This window comes from Pinus tabuliformis, chromosome 5_1 (assembly GCF_031772625.1).
Source record: "Pinus tabuliformis cultivar Carrire ecotype Pingquan chromosome 5_1, CPIR1, whole genome shotgun sequence".
Lineage (NCBI taxonomy): Eukaryota > Viridiplantae > Streptophyta > Pinopsida > Pinales > Pinaceae > Pinus > Pinus tabuliformis.
Window position 1 is genome coordinate 630,701,640 of NC_142305.1, and position 25,756 is coordinate 630,727,395.

Below are 25,756 nucleotides of genomic sequence, written 5' to 3' on the forward strand. Positions count from 1 at the left end.
GATTTTCTTAAGTTCTTCACAGTGAAAATCTGAAAATCTATATTTCTTTAAAATATTTCAGTGCCTACTGCTGAATCTGGCTATTAAGGGGACAAAAATCTGTACATTAATCAATTGTTTTAGGGTTTCAAATTTTTTTTTGGATCTAGGGTTTTAATTTTTTGCTTTATGCAATTTTTATTATGGTTTTATTTTCTTGTACAGGGTTTCATCAAGATCAAATTTTCAGAGAAGATTTATGAGACTCCTGACATTTTGGTTCTCATTTTGCTGGGAAGTTTTCAGGACGTGTGTCGGGTATTATACACGTAGATATCAGAACTGCTTTGATTTTCTTGGCTCCTCATCGTCCGCTGCTCCATTCATCGATTTTCTCCACACCGGCCGACCTGCATACAAAACATACTTTGCGTGGATTCGATTTAAGTTCATATTGTTTAAACGCCAGCAAATTGAAAGCAGTGCTCAGGGAAATTTGCTTGATTTACACGTGATCAAATCTTTGCTGCCTTACGCACAGTCTCACCTTCTTGCCGCCGACATTTCTCCATCGAAATCTTGTGGATTTGCGCACGTCCTGAGTCGTCCTTCACGCAGATCAGGGTTTCTAGCACGCGTAAGTGAGTTTCGAAATTTTGAGAGGTGATTCGCCAGGGTTACGTCCTGTTTAAGGCCATAAAGCATGCGTCGAACTGCTCTCTGCGTGCACCTGAAGAGTTAAAACGTGACTGCGTTTTGCTGCGTGCACTCGAAAAATTGTTCTTTACTGCGTTTGAGGTTATGCCCTTCAGGTATGCGGACAGGTAAAACCGATTCGTTTTCTTTGCCCTCCTCCGTCTAATTGTGCTCTCGACTTTGCATTTTGCGTTTCAATTTGTCTGGCGGGGTCGGGATTTCCATATTAACGCAGTGAGTGGCATATAAATCAAGCTCTGTTGTGGGTATAGCGTTGAATCGTGACTGCTCGTTTTTTTTAGAGGCTATACGATAGCACCGTCGTCATAGTCTTAGGCTTTACATTTTTTTTTAATTTGTATTTTAAATAAAATCAAAAAAGGGTAAGCGTAGTTCTGTTTTGTTTTTTTTTTAAATAGATTTTAACTTTATGTTTTATATTTTAGTTTTTATTTAGATCTTTTTTCTTTAGTTCTATTTCATATTTTAGATTTCAATTAGTTTTTAGACTTAGCTTTTATTTGATTTTAATTTTTTAATAATAGTTTTTAGACTTAACTTTTGTTTGATTTTAATTTTTAGATTTTAATTTTTTAATAAATCATTTTCTTTTGTTTAGATTTAAATTTTATGAAAAAAAAAAAATAAAAATAAAAAAGATTTATTTATAATTTTTTAGATTTAGTTTTATTTTTATAGTCTAGTTTTAGATAAATTTTAGATTTCATTTTTTACTTTTGCTCCATAAAAAAAAATAAAATAAAATAAATAAATAAATAAAAAATAAAAATGTTAATTATTGTTTTGAATTAGCGTAGATTTTGAATTAGATCTTGATTTATATTTTAGTTTAGTTAGACTTTGGTTTAATTTTTAGATTTTAATTGTTTTGTTTTTTATAGACTTTTATTATATGAAAATAAAAAAAGATTTTAGGCTTAGTTTTATTTTTAGATTAATTTTTTAAATTCCTTTTTTTTATAATATTGAAAAAATAAAAATAAAAAAAATAAAAACATTGAAAAAAGATTTAAAAAATTTTGAAAAAATATTAAAATTTTGTGGAAAATTAGTTTTGCCAGTCTCAGTGGTTTTTCATGTTATATCTTTCATGCTGAGATCTGAATTTTTTCAAGTCGAGATGTGAATACGATGTCTGGTTAATAATTCATGATTCTCTTGGTGACTTCGCTGGCATTTATCTCTTCAAAATTTTCAGTTGCCGGATATCGTTTTGGTCATGTGATTTAGCTGATGACAAATGATTGCTGTTCATGGTTTATGTTTTTTATATCATTTAACAAGTAATCATTTTAATAACAATCTTTTAAGGCACTGGTCTGCTCAATTAATCGAATCCATCTAGTGATTTTCATATCGTGTCTCGTGTCTCCCAACCAACTGGTCTACAGTTGGTCTCATCATCTCACAGGGACTACCCCCCTTAGCCGCGGGAGACAGGCTTAAACGGAGGGATCGGGGATTAGAGTGACAGCCCCCGGTCTGAGCGTTGTCGTGCCAATCCGCGCGACAACAGAGTCTAAACGGAGTAAGGATCAAGAGTGACAACCCTTACTCTGAGCGTTGTTGCGGTGCCTAGACACTCTCCGCGACAACAGGACTGAGTTCGTTCAACCTTATTCATGTTTAGTTCAGTTCAATTCAATTTCTGTCAGTTTAGTTCGATTCAGTTCAATTTAGCTTAGTTTAGTTCAGTTTACTGCGGATGAGCTTGCATGAGGCTACTTTGTTCAACTTGAGTGAATTATCCTTAGTTAAGTGGAGAGAGTGCATGGCTTTTGTTCACTTCACTCCACCACTTATGCTGATTTGCAGATTTTTAGTGCATGACAAACTAGGGATTCCCCCCCATGAAATTGGAAAGGCACCAATCCAAATGGAGAGGCCAATGTTACTTGGGAGCGGGAGCGAAAACGATTGCGGGAGCGACATTTTCAAAAGCTCCCGGTTTGGGAGTGAATCCCGGAGCGTTTTTATATAATATATATATTTTTTATATTTTTATATTTTGATACACATATGTCAACAAAAACATGTAGAATTATGAATTAGATATAAAAAACAAAAAAAACATAGATTGAACCATATAACAACAATCATCTAGAAGTTATAATCTTCATCAACCACGTCCACAAGTTAGTAACATAGTAACATACAACATATTGAGTTTTGTGATTCATCAATCTTGAAGTTTCAAGCTTTCAAAATTCAATATATAACATTTATCATCATTGATCACCGAAGTTGTACTTGTAAGCGAAGTGTAACCATTACAACAAATAATATCTAACATGAAACGAAATGTTATAAAATGAAATGAAACAACTTTCAACTTTCATGAAGCATCATATTCATAATTCACTACTAATGAGTTATAATTGCCAACTTCAAACTTAAATTGTCATATATTGTTTAAAAGAATATCATAATAAATATGAAAGAGTCAATAGTTATAAAAACTACTAGAAACTAGAAAAGACCAGTAAATCTATTATTGATTGCTTGTGCTTGGGCCTCTTGCCACCAAGAGAAATGTCTAATTTTTTAGTCTTGTTGGAAAATCAGGATTTTTGTCATTAATATCACCCTCTAAGCATTAATATCCAGAGGTATCTTTGTCATTACCTTTGTATCTGTATAGGGATTTTTGTCATTAATATCACCCTCTAAGCATTAACATAAGATAGAAAAAGCATAGCATGTCAAGTCAAGAATTTGTTTGAGTGATGCGTACATTTTTAGGAGGGTCATGATAGAGGAGTTCAACAACCAATGTCACTAACATCAAGGTACATAGAGGGATTGGTGCTCTTGGTTAAATACAAGTTCCATACCCTAATACATGACAAAATTCAATGGAAACATTGCAATCCTGAAATCCTGAAAAACTGATTGAAATCCTGAAAAACTGATAAGTCTGCTGGATTTTGAATGAAATCTAAAATTCTACTTTCTCCATATGAAATCCAATGAGGTCGGAACCACTCTCAAACATCCTGAGCCATTTCATGGTAATGTTAAAAATTTAAGTAAAAGGATGAAAATGAAGATTAAGGAGAATGTCACTTTTACTTTAAGAATTTAACATTACCATGAATAGCATATCAATAGTAGGGCCATAGGCTTGATCATTAAGCTGCCCCACTCAAAACTTATTTGTTTCTTTGAAAAGAAATTGCATTTGGAACATGAATGCAATTTTTTTTTTTTTTTACAAAAAAGGCTAAACGCTCCCGAAAAGGCAGAGAGCGCAATTTTTTTTAGGGAGCGCGCTCTCGAAATCGCTCCCTTTTTGGGAGCGATTTTGGAAGCGTGCTCCCGACCCGCTCCCGAGTCGCTCCCGCCTGGAGCACGGATTGGCAGCGGGATCGAATGGGGGGGCTCCCCTGTAACACTGGGAGAGGCAATCAACTAGTGACCATTGGGTTGATTTTCTATTAGTTATCACTCCATTTTTGTGCTACAAGTTTTGGAGTCAACACTTTCATGTGTTGCAGATTCAGTGCTAACACTGACATAGCTAAACATAAGGGTTTTAAAGATGTTCATCCATATGAGTTCTTTTAAGATGAGGAGGCATTTTCAGCATTGAGTTACCATTTTCTTGCCATTGTTTTATACTAACCCTTTTTTTTCCTTCTTCTTAGTCCCTTTTATTTAGATATCAATTGTTAAGCTTGGGACTTCGGGCATTGGACTCATAGTGAGGTGGCAGAATACAAGCTTTATTATTTTACTTTTAGCTTTCTTTCTTTATCCTTGAGCTTATAGCTCTTAGGTTGATGCTTTCCTCATGGTTCTAATAAAGATAGACCTTGATGTATAACATATGACAAGACAACCATGAGCGGGAAAACGAAATAACCAGGAAGATGGGATGTGTTATGGTTTGGGATATGGATACACTACTCTTACCTAGGTCACTAGTAGTACAACTTGACTTAAAAGTTGATGGCACTTATCTTAAGGGAAAAATGTCCTTCATAGTATGATGAAGCAAATAATAAAATTGTGTTATAAAGTGTTATTAGATGACACTTAGTGTGTACCACAATCACAACCATATAAGAAACTATATCAACATGTCTAATCAGCTATGAAACCGGATTTGCTAGAAATGGCCTGCGTGTCCGAATCCCACGAATCAGACACGATTCATTGGGGATTCGAATCCCAGAATGGGACATGTCGTGTCCTAACGGGACACGTATGAATCTCGTACATGTCCCATTAGGACACAACATCTCTTGATTTATCTTACTATCTTGTAAGTTGTCTTTCATTTATGAATCATGATTTATCATTTTATGTGACATGTATTTGAATTTTGTATGTATTATGCATGCTAATTGCTATGATGTTACTATTACTAACTTACTTTGTAAACAGTAAAACTAACATCTAGATGATCTATGTTTGAAATCAATGAATTTGTATCATTAATGAGAATTTGTGTAAGAAATATCTAATTTTTAATACATATATATATTTGTAATAAAATAATATATAACGAATCCTACGTGTCCTGTTTCGGGGGGTCAACGTGTCTGAATCCGACTCTCATATCCTACGAATCTCGAATCCTTGTGTCAGGTGACTTAGGTAATCAGGAAGTCCGTACATGAAATTATAGTAGAGCACTAAAGTGATGTAATATCCCGTTTCAGGGATATTCCTCAAACACAAGCAAACTCCAACCCAATACGTGCAAATGATATAGTAACCGGGAAAAGAAAATAACAGTGATGCAATATATAATACCATAAACACGGAATACAAGCAGATACTCAAGAAATGCAGAGAGAAATGCTAAGCCATTTTATTATACTGAGCAATGGAATGAGTACAGGAGGTGATTAGAAAGATGGCACCACGACTTGCACAAGGCAAGTGAAGAAATACACTCAGAATAGCAAAAGAATGGCCTCTCTCTGAACTGCGTCCAAGCTGCTGGAGAACTGTCGTGTTGCTGCAACTGTTGGAAATCAAATGAGGAATTGGGGCTGTTCCCCTCATTAGAAAGTGCTGAAACTCTTGAATCAGACTCTACTCAAGAAACCCAGAAAAACCCATAAAGCTTTTCTGAAATAGCCAAACCCCGAAAATCACCCCCTTGGGGTTCTACGCTGTCCCTCAAGGCTCTGTGCTGTCGCTGAATAGAATCCTCCAAAACTCCACCTGAGACTCTGCCAAAATCCTCCAATATGCAAGGGCTGATCCCCTGCTTAATTCCTCCTCAAAACCCTCAATCCAGAACTCCCACTAAAAGAACTTCGTCCCTCTCTCAAGAGTCAAGACTGCGTAGGTATCCAAAAGGCTCAGTTCCTCCTTCCTCCAAAGATCAATCCTCCTGCAAAAGATTGCTGAAAACTACCTTGCCCGAGCAGGCACTCGAAGTCCCCCAGGGCTAAGGGTGAGATCTTCGAACGGAGACACTCGATGCACTAAACAATGCTGCAGACTAGCTAAACAGCTAGCTTGCTCTAAGTCGAAGTGACTAGCTCAAATGCACATAATCGAATGACAAAATGAGGAGGATCCTTTCTCCTTTATAACGTTGGCCTCTCTCAATCCCAAGGCCCACCTCCTCCAACGTAGTCCCTCTCTTGCCACATGTTCCTTTCCATTTGCGCAGTCCCTCCAAGTGTCTGCGTGGGCCCCATCTCTGCGTGGTCCTTTGGCCCCCTTGGCTCCCCTTTAAGTCACAACATTGTGCTACTAGGGAGTGACTTTATTCTAAAGGTGAGTTATGTCCCACTTTTCCTCACTTTTTTATTTATAAATAACTATAGAAGGCAAAATTGAGCAAAATTGAATATTCCAATTAGCCATGGCTAATTAGGAATATTACAGTCTCCCCCGGCAAAATGTTGCTTCTCCTCAAGCAACTGAAGTGATGGATGCTGGAAAATTTTCTCACTCTCCCAAGTGGCATCCTCATCCGGTAAATTCTTCCACCTCACCAAGAATTCCTGGACCATCCTACTCCGCAACTGCCTCTCCCTAGTATCAATAATAGCCTCTGGCTGCAACTCCAAATGCCCCTCATTATCCGTGGGTGGTAGCTCATCTGTCATTGTCACACGCTGCCCCAATGACTTTTTCAGGCATGATACATGAAAGATGTTATGAATCTTGCTGCCTTGGGGCAGCTCTCATACGCAACCTGTCCAATCCTGTGTATCACCTTGTATGGCCCATAAAAGCGGGGCTTGAGCTTCTCAGCCCCCTTCTGCTTCAGTGACGACTGTCGGTATGGTTGTAACCGCAGGTAGACCAAGTCCCCTACCTCAAACTGTCTCTCCACCCGACCCGTGTTGGCATACAACTTCTGCTGGTTCTGTGCTGTAGCCATATTATCCTTGAGAGCTCGGAGAATATCCTGACTCTCTTGGATCCAAATCTTGGCTCTCGGAGCCTTGCTAGCACCAAACATCACGTCAACAAAAGATAAGGGCTGATATCCATACAAAGCATAGAATGGTTACATACCAATGGACATGTGATGTGTAGTGTTGTAGTAGTACTCCCCCAGATGCAGCCACTTCAACGATACTCGTTGCTGCCCACTGACATAGTTATGCAAGTAGCCCTCCAACCACTTGTTAACTATCTCTGTCTGCCCGTCCGTCTGTGGGTGATAACTGGTACTCGGTGTCAACTCCGTCCCCACCAACTGGAAAAGCTCCTGCCAAAATCCGCCCATGAAACGACTGTCCCTGTCACTGGTGATGGTCTTGGGAAGACCATGTAACCTGAAGATCTCTCTGAAGAACAACTCGGCCACCTGTGCTGTTGTGTAGTGTGCGGATATGGCGAAAAAGTGTGAGTACTTCATCAGTCGATCAACGACGACAAAGATGCAATCCTTGCCCTGTACCATGGGCAACCCTGTGATGAAGTCCATCGAAATACACTCCCATTTCCCCTCTGGAATGGGAAGAGGCTGTAATAATCTTGCGGGATGACTCATCTCCCCCTTGTTCCTCTGGCAAACGTCGCACTCACGGACATGCTGGAGTACGTCCTCCTTGAGGCCCTTCCGTGAAAACCTCTCTCTAATGGCCCTATAGGTTTTGGTAAACCCTTGATGGCCTGCCAATGGTGAATCATGTGACGCCTGAAGTATCTTCTTCTTGAGCTGAGATCTCTCAATCAAGAAGATCCGGTCCCTGTAGTAGATGATCTCATCGACCACCATGTACCTGTCATCTGCCCCCTGTCCATCCAGAACCTCACATGCAAATCTGTCCTTGTTGTACTCTACTAAGAGTCGAGCCCTCCAGTCTGCGTCCAAGCTCATAAGAGACAACGTGGCTGGTCTATGTGAAAGGGCATCTGCTACCATGCTGTTCTTACCCTTGACATACTCAATGTCAAAGTCATACGCTTGGATCTTACTGATCCACTTCTGCTGCCTCTCCTGTAGCTGCTTCTGCTCCAAAAAGGACCTGAGGCTGTTGTGATCAGTCCTCACCCTGAACCTGTTACCCACTAAATACTGCCGGTACTTGGCCAATGCATGCATGATGGCCAGCATCTCCTTGTCATATATAGAATTCAACCTCTCGTGCGGAAGGAGCTTCCGACTCTCAAAGGCTATAGGTTGACCTCCCTGCATCAACACCGCGTCGATCCCCTCTCCCGACGCATCACACTCCAAAACAAATGGCTGCGTAAAATCCGGCAATGCAAGCACTGGGTAGCTGCTCATAACCTCCTCGAGCCTGTCAAAGGCTCGCTGCGCTGTATCCGACCAATTGAATGCCCCCTTCCTCGTCAGATCTGTTAGGGGTACAGCAAGCTGTGAGAAACTCTGGACGAACTTCCGGTAGTAAGTACAGATGCTAATGAAACCTCGAAGTTCTGTCACGTTTCTCGGCTCTGGCCAATCTCTGATGGCCCTGATCTTCTCCTCGTGTACCCTCACTCCGTCCACCCCTATGATGTGTCCCAAGTATAACATCTCCGTCAATCCAAACTCACACTTGGAGAGTTTGGCATAGAACTGTTGCTCCTCCAAGATGCACAATACTGTCTCAATGTGCTGGAGATGCTCCTCCCAAGTCCTGTTGTAAATGAGGATATCATCAAAGAACACCAACACAAACTTCCTTAAGTGACTGCGGAAGATGTGATTCATGCAAGATTGGAACGTACCTAGGGCGTTGGTTAGCCCGAAAGGCATCACCAAAAACTCAAAGTGCCCATAGTGACACTTGAAGGCGGTCTTGGGAATGTCTTGCTCCCTCACGCGAATCTGATGGTACCCAGATCTCAAATCAATCTTTGAGAAGAACTGTGCTTCTCTCAACCCATCCATCAACTCATCGATCCTGGGTATGGGGTACCTGTTCTTCAGTGTCTTCTTGTTCAGGGCCCTGTAGTCAATGCACATCCTCAATGTGCCGTCCTTCGTCTTCACCAACACCACGGAAGAAGCAAAAGGACTCGTTCTCGGCCGAATGTGCCCAAGAGCCAGCAACTCCTGAATGGCCCGCTTAATCTCATCCCGATAGGCCTTGGGATGCCTATAGGGGGTATTAATCATTGCCTGTATGCCTTGCTCAAGCTCAATGGTGTGCTCAAACCCTCGGTCTGGTGGCTGTCCCTACGGAATCTCCCCAAATACTGTGGCATACCGGTCAAGGATGGACTATATCTTTGGGTGCACTGTTTACCCTGTAGTCCCTGTCTCTGATGCACGTAGCTCTACTGCCCACTCTATGTCTCCCTTCCGGAACACTGCCTCCATCCGATGAGCCGAAACAGTCTGAGGCGGATATGTGTGCTGTCCCCGTATCTTCTCATGCCTCCCTGTCTTCTCATCATCCCACTCCATCTCTAGGGCCTTCCAATCTATCGTGACCTTCCCTAGAGTGATAAGCCACTGAACACCCAGTACTATGTTGGTGTTCGGAATATTGACCACGAAAAAGTGGTCAGTCAGTGTGTAGGTGCTCATCGTCATTGATAACTCTGGGACATAACGCGCACACACCATGGTCTGATCTCCTGGGCCCAAAACTGAAAATCCATCGAAGCTCTCTATCTGTATACCTCTCCGCTCAACCATTTGTGCATCGATGAAGTTGTGGGTTGCCCCACTGTCAACCAAAACTGTTACTCGCTGGTCACGTACTGTCCCTCGTACGCGCAACATCAAATACTTGGGAACTCCTCACAACGCTGCAAGGGCTTCTCCGATAGGTGCAAAAGCTGCACCACCTGGTGGTGGTGGTGGAGGCAGCGAGGGACCCTGCACGACATTACTATCTCCTGCCTCCACATCATCCTCCTCATCCTCTTCCCTGCTGCTCTTGGAGAAGACCTCAATAAAGTGTGCTTTGCCAGCAGCACATCTATGTCCTGGTGCCCACGGCTCCTGACAAGTAAAGCACAACCGCTTCTTCTTCAACTCCCTCCTGGCGTCATCGTCAATCTGTGCTCATCCTGGATTCCCTTTTGGAGTCGGAATCCTCACGTCTTTCCCCTTAGGCTGGAAAGCCTGTCTCTGGGGGTAAGGTGTTCCGGTCCTGGGTAAGGCATCCTGTAAGTCCCGAGTCCTGCTGATAGCATCCTGGAGTGTGACTGGTCTAGTGGACCTGACTAGACCCCGAAGTGGCTCTGCTAACCCCTCAACAAACATGTAGATCCTCCGTGCTGTGGATAGATCTAGCACCATCACTGAAATCCTCAAGAAGTCTGCAACGTAGGTCTCTAGGCTCCCTGTCTGCTTGAGCCTCGTCAGCTCAATGAAGTGCTATTCCAGATCCCTCTAGTCAAACCTCTCCATCACTCTCCTGGTAAACTCAGCATATGTCGTCACTGTGGAATGTCCGAGTGTAACCATTCCATGGAACCACCAATCTTGGGCCTCACAATCCAAATGTAATGTCGCCACCTTGATGGCCTCTGCCTCCGACATCTGGTTAAGCTGGAAATAGATGTCCAGCTTCTCCACCCAAGACTTTGTCGAACTGTTTGATGAACCATCAAACATAGGCAAGTGGAATCTACTAGCTGTGCGGTGGGTGTCTCCATCGTGATAATGTCGGTGTCCTCTGTGATGGTCGCGGGGTCTACTATCCCACTGGAGTTGAACAAAGTCTTCGAATGAGAGAGTGTCCCTGAACTCTTGCCCATAGGCCTGGTACTCTGCAAAATAATCGCCCATGTGACCAGGCTCTGCCTCCTACTGGGCTCCAGTCCCCGTGTCTGCTCCTAGAAAAGTGGGCATGGTAGAGCGTGTAGGGGCATGTGCGGCCATTTGCTGAGTAGTATCATGCTGAGTGGCACCCTGCTTTGGTAAATGGTGAGATGCATCCGATCCCTCTCCACCCTGGAAAAGCCGTGGGCTGTCACGCTGTCTAGCCTCCACTACTATGAATCTCTGCCCCATCACCTCGATTTTCCTCGACAGATCCTGCACTAATTTGAGCAGCATGTCTGCAAATCTCTTCCCGTCCTCATCTGCCATCGGATCCTCCTGCTCTGCGTCTACCACAAGCTCCTCCTGTCCTGCGTCCACCACAGGCTCCTCCTGTCCTGCGTCCACCACAGGCTCCTCCTGTTCTGCATCCACTATTGGAACACAATCTCCCTCTTCGTAGGTGTTCTCCAACCTACGCCCAGTGTCTCTGTATCTCCTACCTCTGTAACAGATGTAGGGCTTTTCTCCTAGTGTCATAGATTGCTAGCTCCACAGGCTGAGCCAGATCTACGCTCTGATACCACTGTAATATCCCGTTTCATGGATATTCCTCAAACACAAGCAAACTCCAACCCAATACGTGCAAATGATACAGTAACCGGGAAAAGAAATAATAGTGATGCAACATATAATAAGATAAACACGAAATACAAGCAGATACTCAAGAAATGCTAAGCCATTTTATTATACTAAGCAATGGAATGAGTACAGGAGGTGATCAGAAAGATGGCACCACGACTTGGACAAGGCAAGTGAAGAAATACACTCAGAATAGCAAAGGAATGGCCTCTCTCTGAACTGTGTCCAAGTTGCTGGAGAACTATCGTGCTGCTGCTACTGCTGGAAATCAAATGAGGATTTGGGGCTGTTCCCCTCTTGAGAAAATGCTGAAACTCTGGAATCAGACTCTACTCAAGAAACCCAAAAAAACCCAGAAAGCTTTTCTGAAATAGCCGAACCCCGAAAATCACCCCCTTGGGGTTCTACGCTGTCCCTCAAGGCTCTGTGCTGCCGCTGAATAGAATCCTCCAAAACTCCACCCGAATCTCTGCCAAAATCCTCCAATATGCAAGGGCTGAACCCCTGCTCAATCTCCGAGCTCAATTTCTCCGCAAAACCCTCAATACGGAACTCGCACCAAAAGAACTGCGTCCCTCTCTCAAGACTGCGCTGTTATCCAAAATGCTTAGTTCCTCCTTCCTCCAAAGATCAATCCTCCTGCAAAAGACTACTGAAAACTACCTTGCCTGAGCAGGCACTTGAAGTCCCCTGGGGCTAAGGGTGAGATCTCCGAATGGAGACACTCGATGCACTAAACAGGGCTGCAGACCAGCTAAACAGCTAGCGTGCTCTAAGTCGAAGTGACTAGCTCAAATGCACATAATCGAATGACAAAATGAGGAGGCTTCTCTCTCCTTTATAGTGTTGACCTCTCTCAATCCCAATACCCACCTCCTCCAACGTAGTCCCTCTCTTGCTACGTGTTCCTTTCCATCTGCGCAGTCCCTCCAAGTGTCTGCATGGGCCCCATCTCTGCGTGGTCCTTTGGCCCCCTTGGCTCCCCTTTAAGTCACAACGTTGTACTATTATGGAGTGACTTTATTCTAAAGGTGAGTTATGTCCCCCTTTTCCTCACCTTTTTATTTATAAATAACTATTAGAAAGCAAAATTGAGCAAAATTGAATATTCCAGTTAGCCATGGCTAATTAGGAATATTACAAGTGAAGCAACTAACCAAAGTTCCATGATTATATGAATGAAGCATAGTGTACTATTTGCATGTATATTAACCTAAGGTGTATGTGTTAATTTTAGGCATGTTCTATGCTTAGAGCAATTTATTTCAATTTTCACAGTTAGCTCAATATCATTTCCAGATTAGCAATCACATCAACATTAAAGTAAATTGCAAATAGAACATAAACATAGATCTCAGAAGACAAGCCAAGACAAGAGGACACAAGATGTGGTGCTAGCCAGGGACAAACCCCAATGTGGGGAACCCTTGATCAATTCTTCTTATATGTTCTTCAATAGTTCAACAGAGAGAGAGAGAGAGTACATTTATAATCGAAGTCAAACACTTTGATCTATTTAAATAAGAGCATAGATCATCTCTAAGAAGATGATAGATGATGTAGCTGAACTCAGTTGAAGACTTGCTGCTTCAACTGATTCTCTCTGGTGACTTCATCACCCATCATAGTGCTGCACCTCACTGTGCTGCACGGTACAACCCTCCTGTTTAGGCTTTCGGTCCCTCCAAAAGTGCCTAGACAACCAGCGTTTTGTTCCTTCTTTACTCGGTCTAGTAGCTAGCCCTCTTGGCCCTAGAACTCGGCCTCCTATAGCAGAATTCCTTGGTCCTTCTTCCAGCAAGAACTGGCCTGCGTCTAGGGCATCGTAGGCCTGCGTCTAGGGCATCATAGCCTGCGGCTAGGGCAACATATATCTTGTTGAGGTTTCCTCCATAGCTGCGTTAAAGTGACTGTGTTAAAGGTAAGGTCTCTTCTAGGTTAGCGTATCTACCATAGCTGTGATTTGACTTCCATTAGGGCAGCATAGAGATCCCTTCCATGGCTGTGATCTAATCTCCATTAGGCAGCATAGGACCTTCTCCTTTTGACTGCTCCTAGGGCTTCATCCTCCTAGATTTCTCTTCTACTAAAACCCAAAACAAGTGGAGAGAAATCAAGAGTGAAGTGTGTAGAAATGACTATGAAGTCACCTCCTTTTATACTAAAACGTTGAGCACATGTGTGGGTTATTTGGTTTCTGGCCGACCTTGACGAATTGTCTTATAACACAAATAAATTCATAACTCCATGAATACTTATCAGAATCGGATGATCTTTAGATCAATCCTAGATCTCTCGATGAGAGTGATCCAAGAAAAATATCAGCTGCCATAAATAAGATGACCCACATGGAGTTTGGCCCTAGTTGCCAATTTTAACAATATGTGATAAGGAGAGTTGATATACCATAAATGAGTCAAATGAGGTCTACTGGGCAAGTCAATTATGAGGTCATCATGTAGTGAAAAGACTAGAGGATGCCATGAATCTGAGCTTTGAATGAATGAGCAAGAATACTGATGTCGGACATGAACTGAAACACCACACAACTGAAAGGTTTGCATTGGTACTACTTTCCAATATGTGATAACAATCTCCTTATACCATGTGAGGGGGCATAGGACCTTATTGCCGTCCAAGAAGACAGATGTTTATAAACTGATATGTTTTGGTAAGATAACAGTTCTAAACATGTGACTAGAAAATTAGAATAGAAAGATTTCGATGTATGACTCTATACGATAGAGTCAATTCTACGTATAAAGAAAATATACAAAGAAGATATGATGAGCAACTTTGAGCAAAATAAGAACATTACTATGACAGATAAAAATCAGGCTCTTGTTCTTGTCTGAGTTTATGATACTTTTGCTCATTATTCATCATTGTTATGCTTACTTATGAATGGAAAGATAAATATAACTAACTCATTCCATTTATTGTAATTCTTGTTCTCTGGCACTAACAAGCTGCAGAGTTGGATAAATTGGCAACTTGATTAAATGTTTTAACATGCAATCAACTTCAGGAATGCAAGGACTGAAATTATTTTGGGCCGAAAAGCAGGCTGCAGCCATTTATGAGATTATGTCATTGCAATTCTTGTGATTCTTAATATGAGAATAGCAGAATATACGCTCAACCCTTTTAAGCTTTTACTGATTACAATCTTCATTGTATGCTGAAAATGTATCTATCCTCATTACCTATCTAAGCGTACATGTATTTCTATAATATTTTGGACATGCCTAAATAAACATATGCTCTACATTATTAAGTAGGTTGTTTTTATTGAACAGGCTAGATGACATTAACTTGCCACCAGTGGAGCCAGTTGTAACCAGTCATTCTAGTCCAGCGGCAATTTCCCTTGCAAAACATCTCCATTCTGTTGGAGCTAAATTATATGGAGCTTTTTGGTGTTCTCACTGTTTTGAGCAGAAACAGGTAACCTTATGCATCATAAAGTTATTTATTCAATCTTAGTTAATGTTGTAGGCTTGTAACATCAACAATAAAATGATTTGTTGGCTGTATTATTAGTTATCACAAGTTATTGTCGAGTGTTGTAACTTGTAAGTATGCTTATCTGTTACCATATTTCAGTTTGTGAGTTTACCCATAGTTCATTCTACGTCATATATACTTTAAAGGGGCGATTAACTATATAACTTTGAAAAACCGCCTTTCTTTATATAATTAAGCTCATATTTGTTACCTATGATATATGTGCCAGATAATTAAATAAGCATAAAAAGAAATGTCACATTTATCAATATCAGCAATTTATTGCCGAAGGATTTGAAATTTAAATTATTGGCAACATTGCGGAAAATATTGGAAATTATTTGGAATTTTAAAAGATTTCAAAAATCATAATTTTTTTTTTTCAAATTTTCAACTTCTAAAGCAACATCGATGTGAAAAATATTAGAACTGTAGTAACTGGATATTATTCTCCCAATTGAATGTGGTTTATTTGCCTTTTGTTAATTATTAACGGCAAATAACAAATAATTCACTGATGCGTTCTTCACAATGTTGATTAGGGGTAGCATCGGATGTGCTCTAGCCATGAAAATTGGTGGAGAGGCTGAAGCACATGAGATCTCCAAGATCCAGAAAGGGTTTGGGCAGATTGTAACCGGTTTGGGAGATATTAAAATAATTAATATTTTTAATGGAGTTCCTAAGTGTAAACTTAGGAAAAATAAAATATTATTGGGTATTAATATAAAACTGGAGTCATGGATCAAGCCAAATCTAATCTTAGCAGTTGATTAAAGATTTTATCTCGGCTGTTGATGGACCATTGAAATGTATAAGAGGAGGCTTGAGGGTTAGCTGGAGCACACACTAAGATTGTTCAGTCAGTTCGATTTTCTGGAGCGGGGTTTGCCGAGAGAAATTGAACAAGTGATCTGAGTTGTAGCTAGGGGTAGTGAATACATAGCAGAGAGGCAGAGTTAGTACCAGAGAGACAGCGCAGGACCTGGAGAGGTTGACGCAGAGGCAGCTGGGTGCTACGCAAAGGCAGCTGGGAGCTGCGCAGAGCCAGAGATAGGCCAACGTGTGTGACGCAGAGGCTCTGAGGGCTGATGCAGAAGCTTCAGTAGCTGCACAAAGGCTAGTAGAGCTGACGTAGGGCCAAGAGGCAGCGCTGGGAGGATTTTTGTGGGGCAGACTAGGTGCTGGTGAGCCGGGAAGGGTGACGCAGTCCCTGCAGAGTGATGCAGAGCAGTGGAAGCTGCAATTCTTGTTGTGGGATCGTTCATTCGGTGATTAATCAACCAGAATATCTGTCTCCGAGGAGAGGTACTACTGCTGAGGGCATTCTCTATTGGGTGAGCCATTTCTGGCACCTTAGTTGTATTATGAAAATTGCATAATAATAAAACCCTTTGAATAACTGCACCGGTTTTCCCGCATTGGGTTTTTCCGGGGACATTGGTCCAAAAATAACGGTGTCACTTGTGTGCTTGTTTTCTTTCAGTGGATGATCTATAGATGTTGATACTGTACTTGTGTTTATTTTGAGCAGAGTTGCAGGGGGGCGCTCCCCCCCCTCGCTCCCGCTCCCAATCCGCGCTTCGGGTGGGAGCGGCTCGGGAGCACGCTCCCGATAAAAAAAATTCCGTTCCCTGCCAAAATCGGGAGCGTCGCTCCCGGAGTGAAAATTACAGCTTGGGAGCGATCAGGGAGCGATCGCTCCCGATCACTCCCGAGCTTTAAATTTTCGGTCCGGGAGCGATTTGGCCGACGACGGGAGCGATCCAGTGGAAAAAAAAATCGCAGACGCCAAAAAAAAATCAAATTTAAAAAAAAAATTATGTTTTAAAAACACAATGGATTAAAAAAAATTTCATTATCACTTGAATGAGAGCAAGAGAAAAAGAGAGCAAGAGCAAAGGAGTGAGGAGAAGTGAGGAGCAAGCACCGAGGATCAAGGAGCAAGCCTGCAAAGAGGTAAGTAACTTAGTAATTTGGTTAGTTTAGTTAGTTTAATTTAGTTAGGTAGTAATTTAGTTAGTTTATTAACTATATTCAGTAAAAAAATCATAAATCTAAATTAAATTAATAAATTAAATTAATTTGCAGATTCAAAAGCTTACAAATATCAAACATCATGGACCTGGCTATTTATTGGCATTTTCCTCTTCTTGGTCCCTTTTATGGTTATTATGGTGCTGGAGAGTAGGAAACGGGGGGGCCAAAATGAAGAGGGGGATGAAGAAGCTGGAGAAAGTGGATTTCATGAAAACCCCGGTGAGGAGGAGCTGGAGGAGGGTGAACATGACTCTCAAAAAACTAAACAAGACCAAACCACATTGTGGAAATATGTTAACAGGCCTGAAGCAGAGAGAGGGGGTGGAACCACTAAATTTCATTGCCCCCATTGCAACAATGATTACACAGGTCCATACACCCGTGCCAGAAAACACCTCTGTGGGAAAAGGCCATGGGATGGAGACAAACAAATAGGAATCAAAACTTGTCTAGCGGATAGAGCCAAATACATAGGGGAAGAGGAGGAAGCCCAATACAAATAAAAAAATCAAGGGGTTTCTTTGAACCAAGCTCACAATCACAAGCACAAAGAACTCCTTCAGCATCCTCCCAAGGTAATGGATATGGAGGCACAGGGTCACCAGCTTTAAGGCGTAGAACCATATCAGATTTTCTTGATGAGGGGTGTAGGAATGATGTGGATTCAAAGGTTTACAGGTTTCTCTATCCATGTGGGATACCATTCAATGTTCTTCGCTCACCTTATTGGCATGAAATGGCTTTTGCCATAAATGATGCCCCTAAAGGATACAAGAGCCCTGGGTATGACAAGGCAAGAACCGTTGCACTTGATCATGAAAAAGCAAAAATATCACATTCTTTGATAAGAATGACAAGTTCTTGGACTGACCATGGGGTGTCCATTGTATCTGATGGATGGACAAATGTAAAAGGCAAGCCATTGATAAGTGTTCTTGCTGTGTCTATTAGTGGTGCCATCTTTCTAACTGCACGTGATTACTCAGACAAGTTCAGGACCGCCATCAACATTGCAAAAGCATTACTTGAAACAATTGACCATATTGGGCCATACAATGTCATCCAAGTCATCACTGATAATGCTCCTAATTGTAAGGCAGTGGGAGCAATTACTGAGGATAAATACCCCAACATATTTTGGTCTGGATGTTTGGTTCACACATTGAACCTTCTGATGCATGATGTTGTCAAGAACAAAAATGCACAATACAAATGGATTGGTGATTTGTACAAGAAAGGCAAACAAATGATAAAATTTATTACAAATCATAGCAATACCCATGGCCTTTTCTGTAGTCACTCGAGATTGGAGTTGTTGAAGATTGTGAAGACCAGATTTGGTAGCTATTACCTCACCTTCAGGCGCCTTTTGAAGGTAAGAGAGTCATTGGCTAGCATGGTATCAAGTCCACATTGGCAGGTATTAAAGGAAAGGGCTACAAATGCAGCTGGCAGGCGAGGTTTTGAACTGGTGGAGGAGGCTGCTCTTGATGGTCAGTTTTGGACAAGTGTGAGGCAAGTATTGGATTTCACAAAAGCCCATTTATCACATGATTCGGTTTGCAGATACAGACAAACCAGTGATTGGCGAGGTGTATGAGCAGATGGATACCATGTTGGGGAAAATAAAAGATATTGTTCATAACAGAGATCCCGACTTGTACAAACTGATTCATGATTGTGTGTGTGAAGGGTGGAATAGACTTAATCTTCCACTACATTGCTTGGCGTATATCCTTATGCCAAAATACTACTCTACATCTTGGTTGGGCCAACCTGCACTAGGGGGTGGGATTAGGACCAAATCCCATTTAGATGCAGAGGTAACTAGGATATTTGCAAGCATTAGAAAAGTTGATATCTGACAAGGAAGAATGTGCAGCTGTGCGCCTTTAAATAGGCAAATACTTCAGTGGCACTGGTTTGTTTGGTACCTTCCATGCAATGGAAGACAGAGACAGATTTGATGCTCTCACATGGTGGGAAACATATGGCGGCCATGGAATTTTTCCAAAATTGGAAAAAAAAAGTTCTATCACAGGTTGTGAATACTTCTTCTGCAGAGAGGTGTTGGAGCACCTACAGCTTCATACACAATGTGAAAAGAAACAGACTCAATGAAAACCGAGTAGAAAGCTTGGTTTATGTGCACTACAACTTGAGGTTGTTGAGTCATTACTATGATTGGGCTTATGAGGATCCCACATATAAAATTTGGGACAATCACCTAGAGGATGACAATTTGGAGGATGGTATAGTGCATCTTGAAGAACTGGAAGAGGAACTTATAAGGGATGAAGATGAAGCAGTTGTAGCTGCAGCAGCCATGCCACCTCCACCTCCACCATCTAGTAGCAGTGCTCGAGGTTCGAGTCTTGTTCCTTTGTTGTCGCCACCTCCATCTACACCCTCACGTGGAGGGCATGTGCCTTCTAGTTCTGGTCGTCGATCTGTGCAGGAGACTCCTAGAAGACCACCACGACCTGCTTATACTTCTGGAGACTCTCGTGGCAAGGGCCACATGTAGATTTACAGTTTACTTGTGTTTTCTAGTTTCTATTAGTTTTCATAACTGTTGAGTCTTGAGTCCTTGACTCTTGACTCTTGACTCTTTCATATCATAATGATATTTTTTGTAAACAATATATGACTGTGACAATGAAAATTTGAAGTTTGAAGTTGGCAATTATAACTCATTGGTAATGATTGTGAATTATGAATATGATGCTTCGTGAAAGACTAAAGTTGTTTCATTTCATTTCATTATTCATGTTTCATTTTATAACATTTCATTTCATGTTCAGTTAGAAGTTAGGACTTAGAAATATCTAAGATATTATTTCTTGTAATGGTTAAACTTAGCTTACAAGTACAACTTTGGTGATCAATGATGATAATTGTTATATATTGAATTTTCAATTTTGAAAGCTTGAAGTTGAAACTTTAAGATTGAATTTGATGAATCATGATTCACGAGACTCAATATGTTGTAGTTGTATATGTATTTTACTAACTTGTGGACATGGTTAATGAAGATTATAACTTCTAGATGATTGATGTGATATGGTTCAATGATCAATTTATGTTTTTTTATGTTTTTTATATCTAATTCAACATTCTACATGTTTTTGTTAACATATATGTATCAAAAATTAAAAAATATAAAATATATATATATATATATATATTTTAAAAAATCGCTCCGGGATTCGCTCCCAAACTGGGAGCTTCTGAAAATGTCGCTCCCGCTCCCATTTTCGCTCTCGCTCCCCGCTTTCGCTCCCGCTCCCAAGTAACATTGATTTTCAGTGTTTACATGGTAAATAACTTGTTAAGAAATTAAACAAGTAGGTGAAGTAAACCAGATAGTACAGGAAGAATTTCTAATGAGTTAAACTTAGAAATTCCAACATGGTATTGGAGCGTGGTTGCAGATCACGGGATAATTGAAGGCATCAACTAGCAGAGCAATAAGAGTAGATTCAGTTGTCCCGAGTGACAGAGTTGATCCGTGTAGAAGGTGACAGAGGAAGGAGTGACGCAGATGGACTGCGTCATTAGTTTGGGCCAGAGAGAGGCTAGCGTAGAGGTTGCGGGAGGCAGAATCAGACTCACGCAGAGGCCAGGAGGGCTGACACAGTTGGCTAAGGGAGCTGATTTTCCGGTGCCGGGATTGCACAGAGCCAAGTGGCTCAATCCTTTAGTTGCTAGGGCATAGGATAATGTGGGTAGTTTGCGGAGTGAAGTTGGTGGGGTACCGTGGTCAGAACAGTGCCTAACAGGGCAAGACCATGGTGGAGGGAGTTGCTATCGAGGCAGATTTCTAGCCAAGGAATCCTGATTAGTGTCAGACGATCGGAGTGGGGCAACTTGAAGTTGGCAAAAGGATTTCTAGAAGGAAATTGAGACTCAGAGGGAGTCAAATCGAGAACTTCCAAACAGGTAGTTGAGAGACTCAGTAGGAGTCGAACAGAGGACTTCTAGGAGGGAAGTAGAGAGACTCGGAGGAGTCGAAAGAAGAGCAGTATAATGGCCGTGAATGGGCTGAGAGATCAGGATAGGCTGGACGGATTGTCCATCTTTGTGGTCTGGAAGGCCAGGATCTTGTCCATTCTAGACAGATATCGCATCAAGGATTTCGCCTTGAAAGTGATGGCAATCCTAGTTGACCCAATTGAAAATGAGAAGTATAAGGAGGCAATGGCCGGGGCGAAGTGAATCATCCTTGATGGGGTCAAGGATCATGTGGTGCCACATATTGCCAAGAAGGATACGGAAAATGAGATGTGGGAGGCCCTGAAGAAATTGTACCAGCATACTTCCGTGCAGAGGAAGATGTTACTTGAGAATCAGCTGCAGTCATACCAGATGCAGAAGGGAGAGCAGATAGATATCTTCCTTGGTCGATTGAACGAGATCCGTGACCAGCGGACTTCCATAAGGGCTATGCCGGATGAGGAATTGATGGTGAGGACCGCATTGAACGTAGTCTCAGAGGATTGGGAGGTCTTTGTCCAGAGCATACTGGGCAGGATGGGCCTTCCGGATTGGGAGGAACTGTGGATGGATCTTCGTCAAGAAGAGATTAGATGGGTGACTAAGGCGGGGAGTAGCAGCAAAGGGGTCAGAATCAAGGATGAAGAAGAGGATGCGGCTCTAGCATTTGCGGGAAAGCAGGAAAAGAGGAAGAAGAAGGACCTCTCCAAGGTCAAGTGCTTCCATTGTGGGGAACTAGGTCATTTTGCGAACCAGTGTCTTAGGAAGAAGAGTAAGGGAGAGGCTTCTGAGACCAAGGTAGCGCCAGCGAGGGCGGAGAAAGAAGTCGAGGAGGATGACGGTTGTGCCATGAGTGCTCATGTGCCATTTGAGAAGAAGTGGGGAGACATCGAGCTGTAGTCAGATGGACTACAGGTGATGAGGGGCAGGATCCTTGAGGTACCCAACCTCTTGGATTATACCTTGCTACGGGAGCCCCGAAGAGGAGTAGTAGGATTGGCAAATGTGTGTAGAGACGGATGTGGATGAAGCGACAGAAAGTGCTACAATGCAGGAGTCCCCGGGCAACGCGAGGTTAGCAGGCTGCAACAGTTCGAGAGGCACGAGAGTGTTGTACCAGTGCAGGATGTTACAGAGAGGTGTGCAACCTGCAAGATGCAGGGAGTTGTTGCAGCAACGCAGAGGTCAGTAAAGGGAGCACTTGTAAGCGGCAGAGGGAGTTTCAGCATCAAGATTGTTTCTAGCCTGACAGGGATGTTAGAAGTTGGGTGGATCAATTACTTACTTCTTAGTGACTGAGTTGCAGTATGCCGTTGCACGATACAACATGATGAGAGGGGAATGCAGTGCTGGGAGTATGGACCAACATTGTCACGGATGCAGAGGGAGTTGTCGTATGGATGCAACAGTGGTAGTGGCAGGGCCGTGGGCAGCAGTACAGGATGCAACAATGCAGAGGATGTTGGGCGGGGAGGCCTAGCATCAACGCAGGGGCCGGTGCTGGATAATCAGGGTGCTACTCAGTGTGGAGTATTACTAGAGCACAGTGCTCGCTAAGAGGGAGTGTTGATTTGGGGTAGCATCGGATGTGCTCTAGCCATGAAAATTGGTGGAGAGGCCAAAACACATGATATCTCCAAGGCCCAGAAAGGGTTTGGGCAGATTCTAACCAATTTGGGAGATATTAAAATAAGTAATATTTTTAATGGAGTTCCTAAGTCTAAACTTAGGAAAATAAAATATTAATGGGTATTAATATAAACGGGTTAGAATGTTCCAAAAGTCACGGATCAAGCCAAATCTAATCTTAGCCGTTGATTAGAGATTTAATCTCGGCCATTGATGGACCAATGAGAAAAGTATAAGAGGAGGTTTGAGGGTCAGTTGGAGAACACACCAAGATTGTTCAGTTAGTTCGATTTTCTGGAGCGGGGTTTGCCGAGAGAAATCGAACAAGTGATCTGAGTTGCAACGAGGGGCAGTGAATACATAGCAGAGAGGCAGAGTTAGTACCAAAGAGACAACGCAGGACTCGGAGAGGTTGACTTAGAGGCAGCTGGGTTAGTGCCAGAGAGACAACGCAGGACCCGAAGAGGTTGACGCAGAGGCATCTGGGTGCTACGCAGAGGTAGCTGGGCGCTGCGCAGAGCTAGAGAGAGGCCAATATGTGTGGCACAGAGGGTTTGAGGGCTGACGCAAAAGCTTCAGTAGCTGTGTAGAGGCTAGCAGAGTTGACGTAGGGCCAAGAGGCAATGCTGGGAGGATTTTTGTGGGGCAAACTGGGTGCTTGTGAACTGGGAAGGGTGACGCAGTCCTTGCAGAGTGACGCAGAGTAGCTAGAAGCTGCAATTGTTGTTGTGGGATCGTTCATCTGGTGATTAATCTGCCGAAATATCTGTCTCCGAGGAGAGGTACCACTGCCAAGGGAATTCTCTGTTGGGTGAGCCATTTCTGGCACCCTAGTTGTAGTTTGAAAACTGCATAAATATAAAACCTTTTGAATAGCTGCACTAGTTTTCCTGCATTGGGTTTTTCCGGGGACATTGGTCCAAAAATAATGGTGTCACTTATGTGCTTGCTTTCTTTCAGTTGATGATCTGTAGATGTTGATACTGTACTTGTGTTTATTTTCAATATTTACATGGTAAATAACTTGTTAAGAAATTAAACATGTAGGTGAATTAAACCAGATAGTACAGGAAGAATTTCTAACGAGTTAAACTTAGAAATTCCAACACACAATAAAAGCACTGGGGAAATATAAAATATGAAAGTTAGAAATAGATGCACACACATAAAACAGACACTGTTATTTTTGGATAATTGTCCTTGGAAGAACACTGAAGAGAAAAGTGCAACAAATGAGGGTTTTATTATGATGCAACAAAATTAGAGAATTACAACAACTAGCCTTCTTGGTTGAGCTAGGATAATTTGTCTCAACTAGAAATATACTGGGAAAATTCTTTTCCCTCTCTACAAATTGATTTGGGATCACCTTGGCCACTCACACTCCTTGGCACTCACACCATAGGCTAGAAATGCACATTGCAGCCTCTGGGAATTTCGTGCTGCCCTGGAACCTCCTCCAGTCAAGTCATCCTGCCTCCCTCTGTCTCCGTAAACAATTCAATTTGCTTCCCGGGAATAGATCTAGGCACTAGCCACTGAAATGATGCTCCTTCCAACAACTCGCACTGGCAATCTGGGCAACACACACTGCAGACTATGTCCTCTACTGGATAATTCGGTCTCCTGTCCTGACTCTGGATCACTGGAAAACATCTGAAGAATTTCTCTGGAAATTCTCATTGCTGCAAACCCCTGCTACCATCTCTCCCTTGACTCGAACTGCACCTTGCTGAATACTGCAAATTGGATAATCCGAACTGCCTTGCTCACTTGATGTGTCTTCTCTAATCCTTTCGACCTGCTCTTATAAAATCTCGCTAGAGCTTCAACGACCAAGATCCAATCATGATTGATGGCCTAGATCACCTTAGACTCTATCAAGTCACTTTTCTGGAAGTGTCTAGAGCAAAATGGTTTTCTTCAATTAATACCCATTAATTAATCAATTTTCCGAAGTTATACTTAGGAACTTTTTAATTATTGATCAATTAATTTAATTGAGATGTTTCTAAGTGTTTTCTCTTGAAACCTTTTCTGGGTTTTTGACATCTCGTGTTCCTTGGCCTCTCTGACACCTTAGAGACTAGAACACTTGTCTGATACTACTCCGAAAATCAACACTCCCTCGTAGCGAGGAAGGGGTTCTCCACTATACCCATTTGTTCTCTGAAATAGACAAACTTGGCTCTCCTTAGAGCCCTTGTGAGTATATCAACCATCTGCTGGTTTGCGGGAACATGTTATAGCCGAACTGATCCATGTTGCTAGTGTCTGACATGTTTTACACCTCCTTTCTTCACTTCTTCAAACTGTTATGACTCCTTGTCATTGGAATTCAATGTGAAGAAAAGTACTCTAGCAAACACTGTCCACCATGCTATTGCACATACTATGATCTCACATTGCTGATGCCTTTGCACTACCTTTGTGCTTCTACAACCACTGCAACTGTGTGTATTGATCTACTCAGAACTTGAAGATCTAGCTCCCATAGGGATGCTCCCTTTGAAGCTAGACTCCGTCTGAGTCTCAAACTCTCTCTGATCTACTATGTCACCATAAATGGTTCTGCACTTGTCTCTTGAGTCTCTAGCTGCAACTAACTCTGCATTGTCTACTAAGCACTTGACTCTGCCCAATTGGCTCTCACGTAAATGACTGCAACTAGCTTTGCACTGTCTCTCTAATGTCTGACTGCACTTTGCTGACACTTTTGACCCTCCTGCTCCTTAAAGGACATGGGCTCCTGTAGAAAAGGTATTGATCCATGTGAAGAATGTACAACAATTGGATCTGATATACTGATCAAGCTCTCCATGGCTAGATCCAGACCTCCTGTTGATCCTCCCATGGATCTTGCTCTGTTTGGCACACTAGAGTATCTTACTCCTCCATATGAGGATAATGCTACAAACATAGCGAACTCATCCTCTAACCTAGCAGACGAGTCATCAATCTTCATTGATGCTGCAGTTTGCTTCCCCTTCTTGTCCTTCTTCCTCTTCGAACACTGGGTGACATAGTGATTGAACTCACCACATCCAAAGCACTTTTTGATAGGTTCTTCTTCTTCTCTCCTTTTGAGTCTTGTCC

General features: G+C 42.2%; 1 protein-coding gene across 1 annotated transcript in view; it reads left to right on the forward strand.

Annotated features, from left to right (window-relative positions):
• LTO1 (NAD(P)H dehydrogenase (quinone)s) overlaps positions 1-25,756 on the forward strand; it is a 207,115-nt gene that overhangs the window by 142,316 nt on the left and 39,043 nt on the right. Inside the window, exon 5 of the mRNA XM_089432656.1 lies at positions 14,788-14,935. Within this exon, the coding sequence (XP_089288782.1) occupies positions 14,788-14,935 (148 nt within the window). The remainder of the gene's footprint in view (positions 1-14,787; positions 14,936-25,756) is intronic.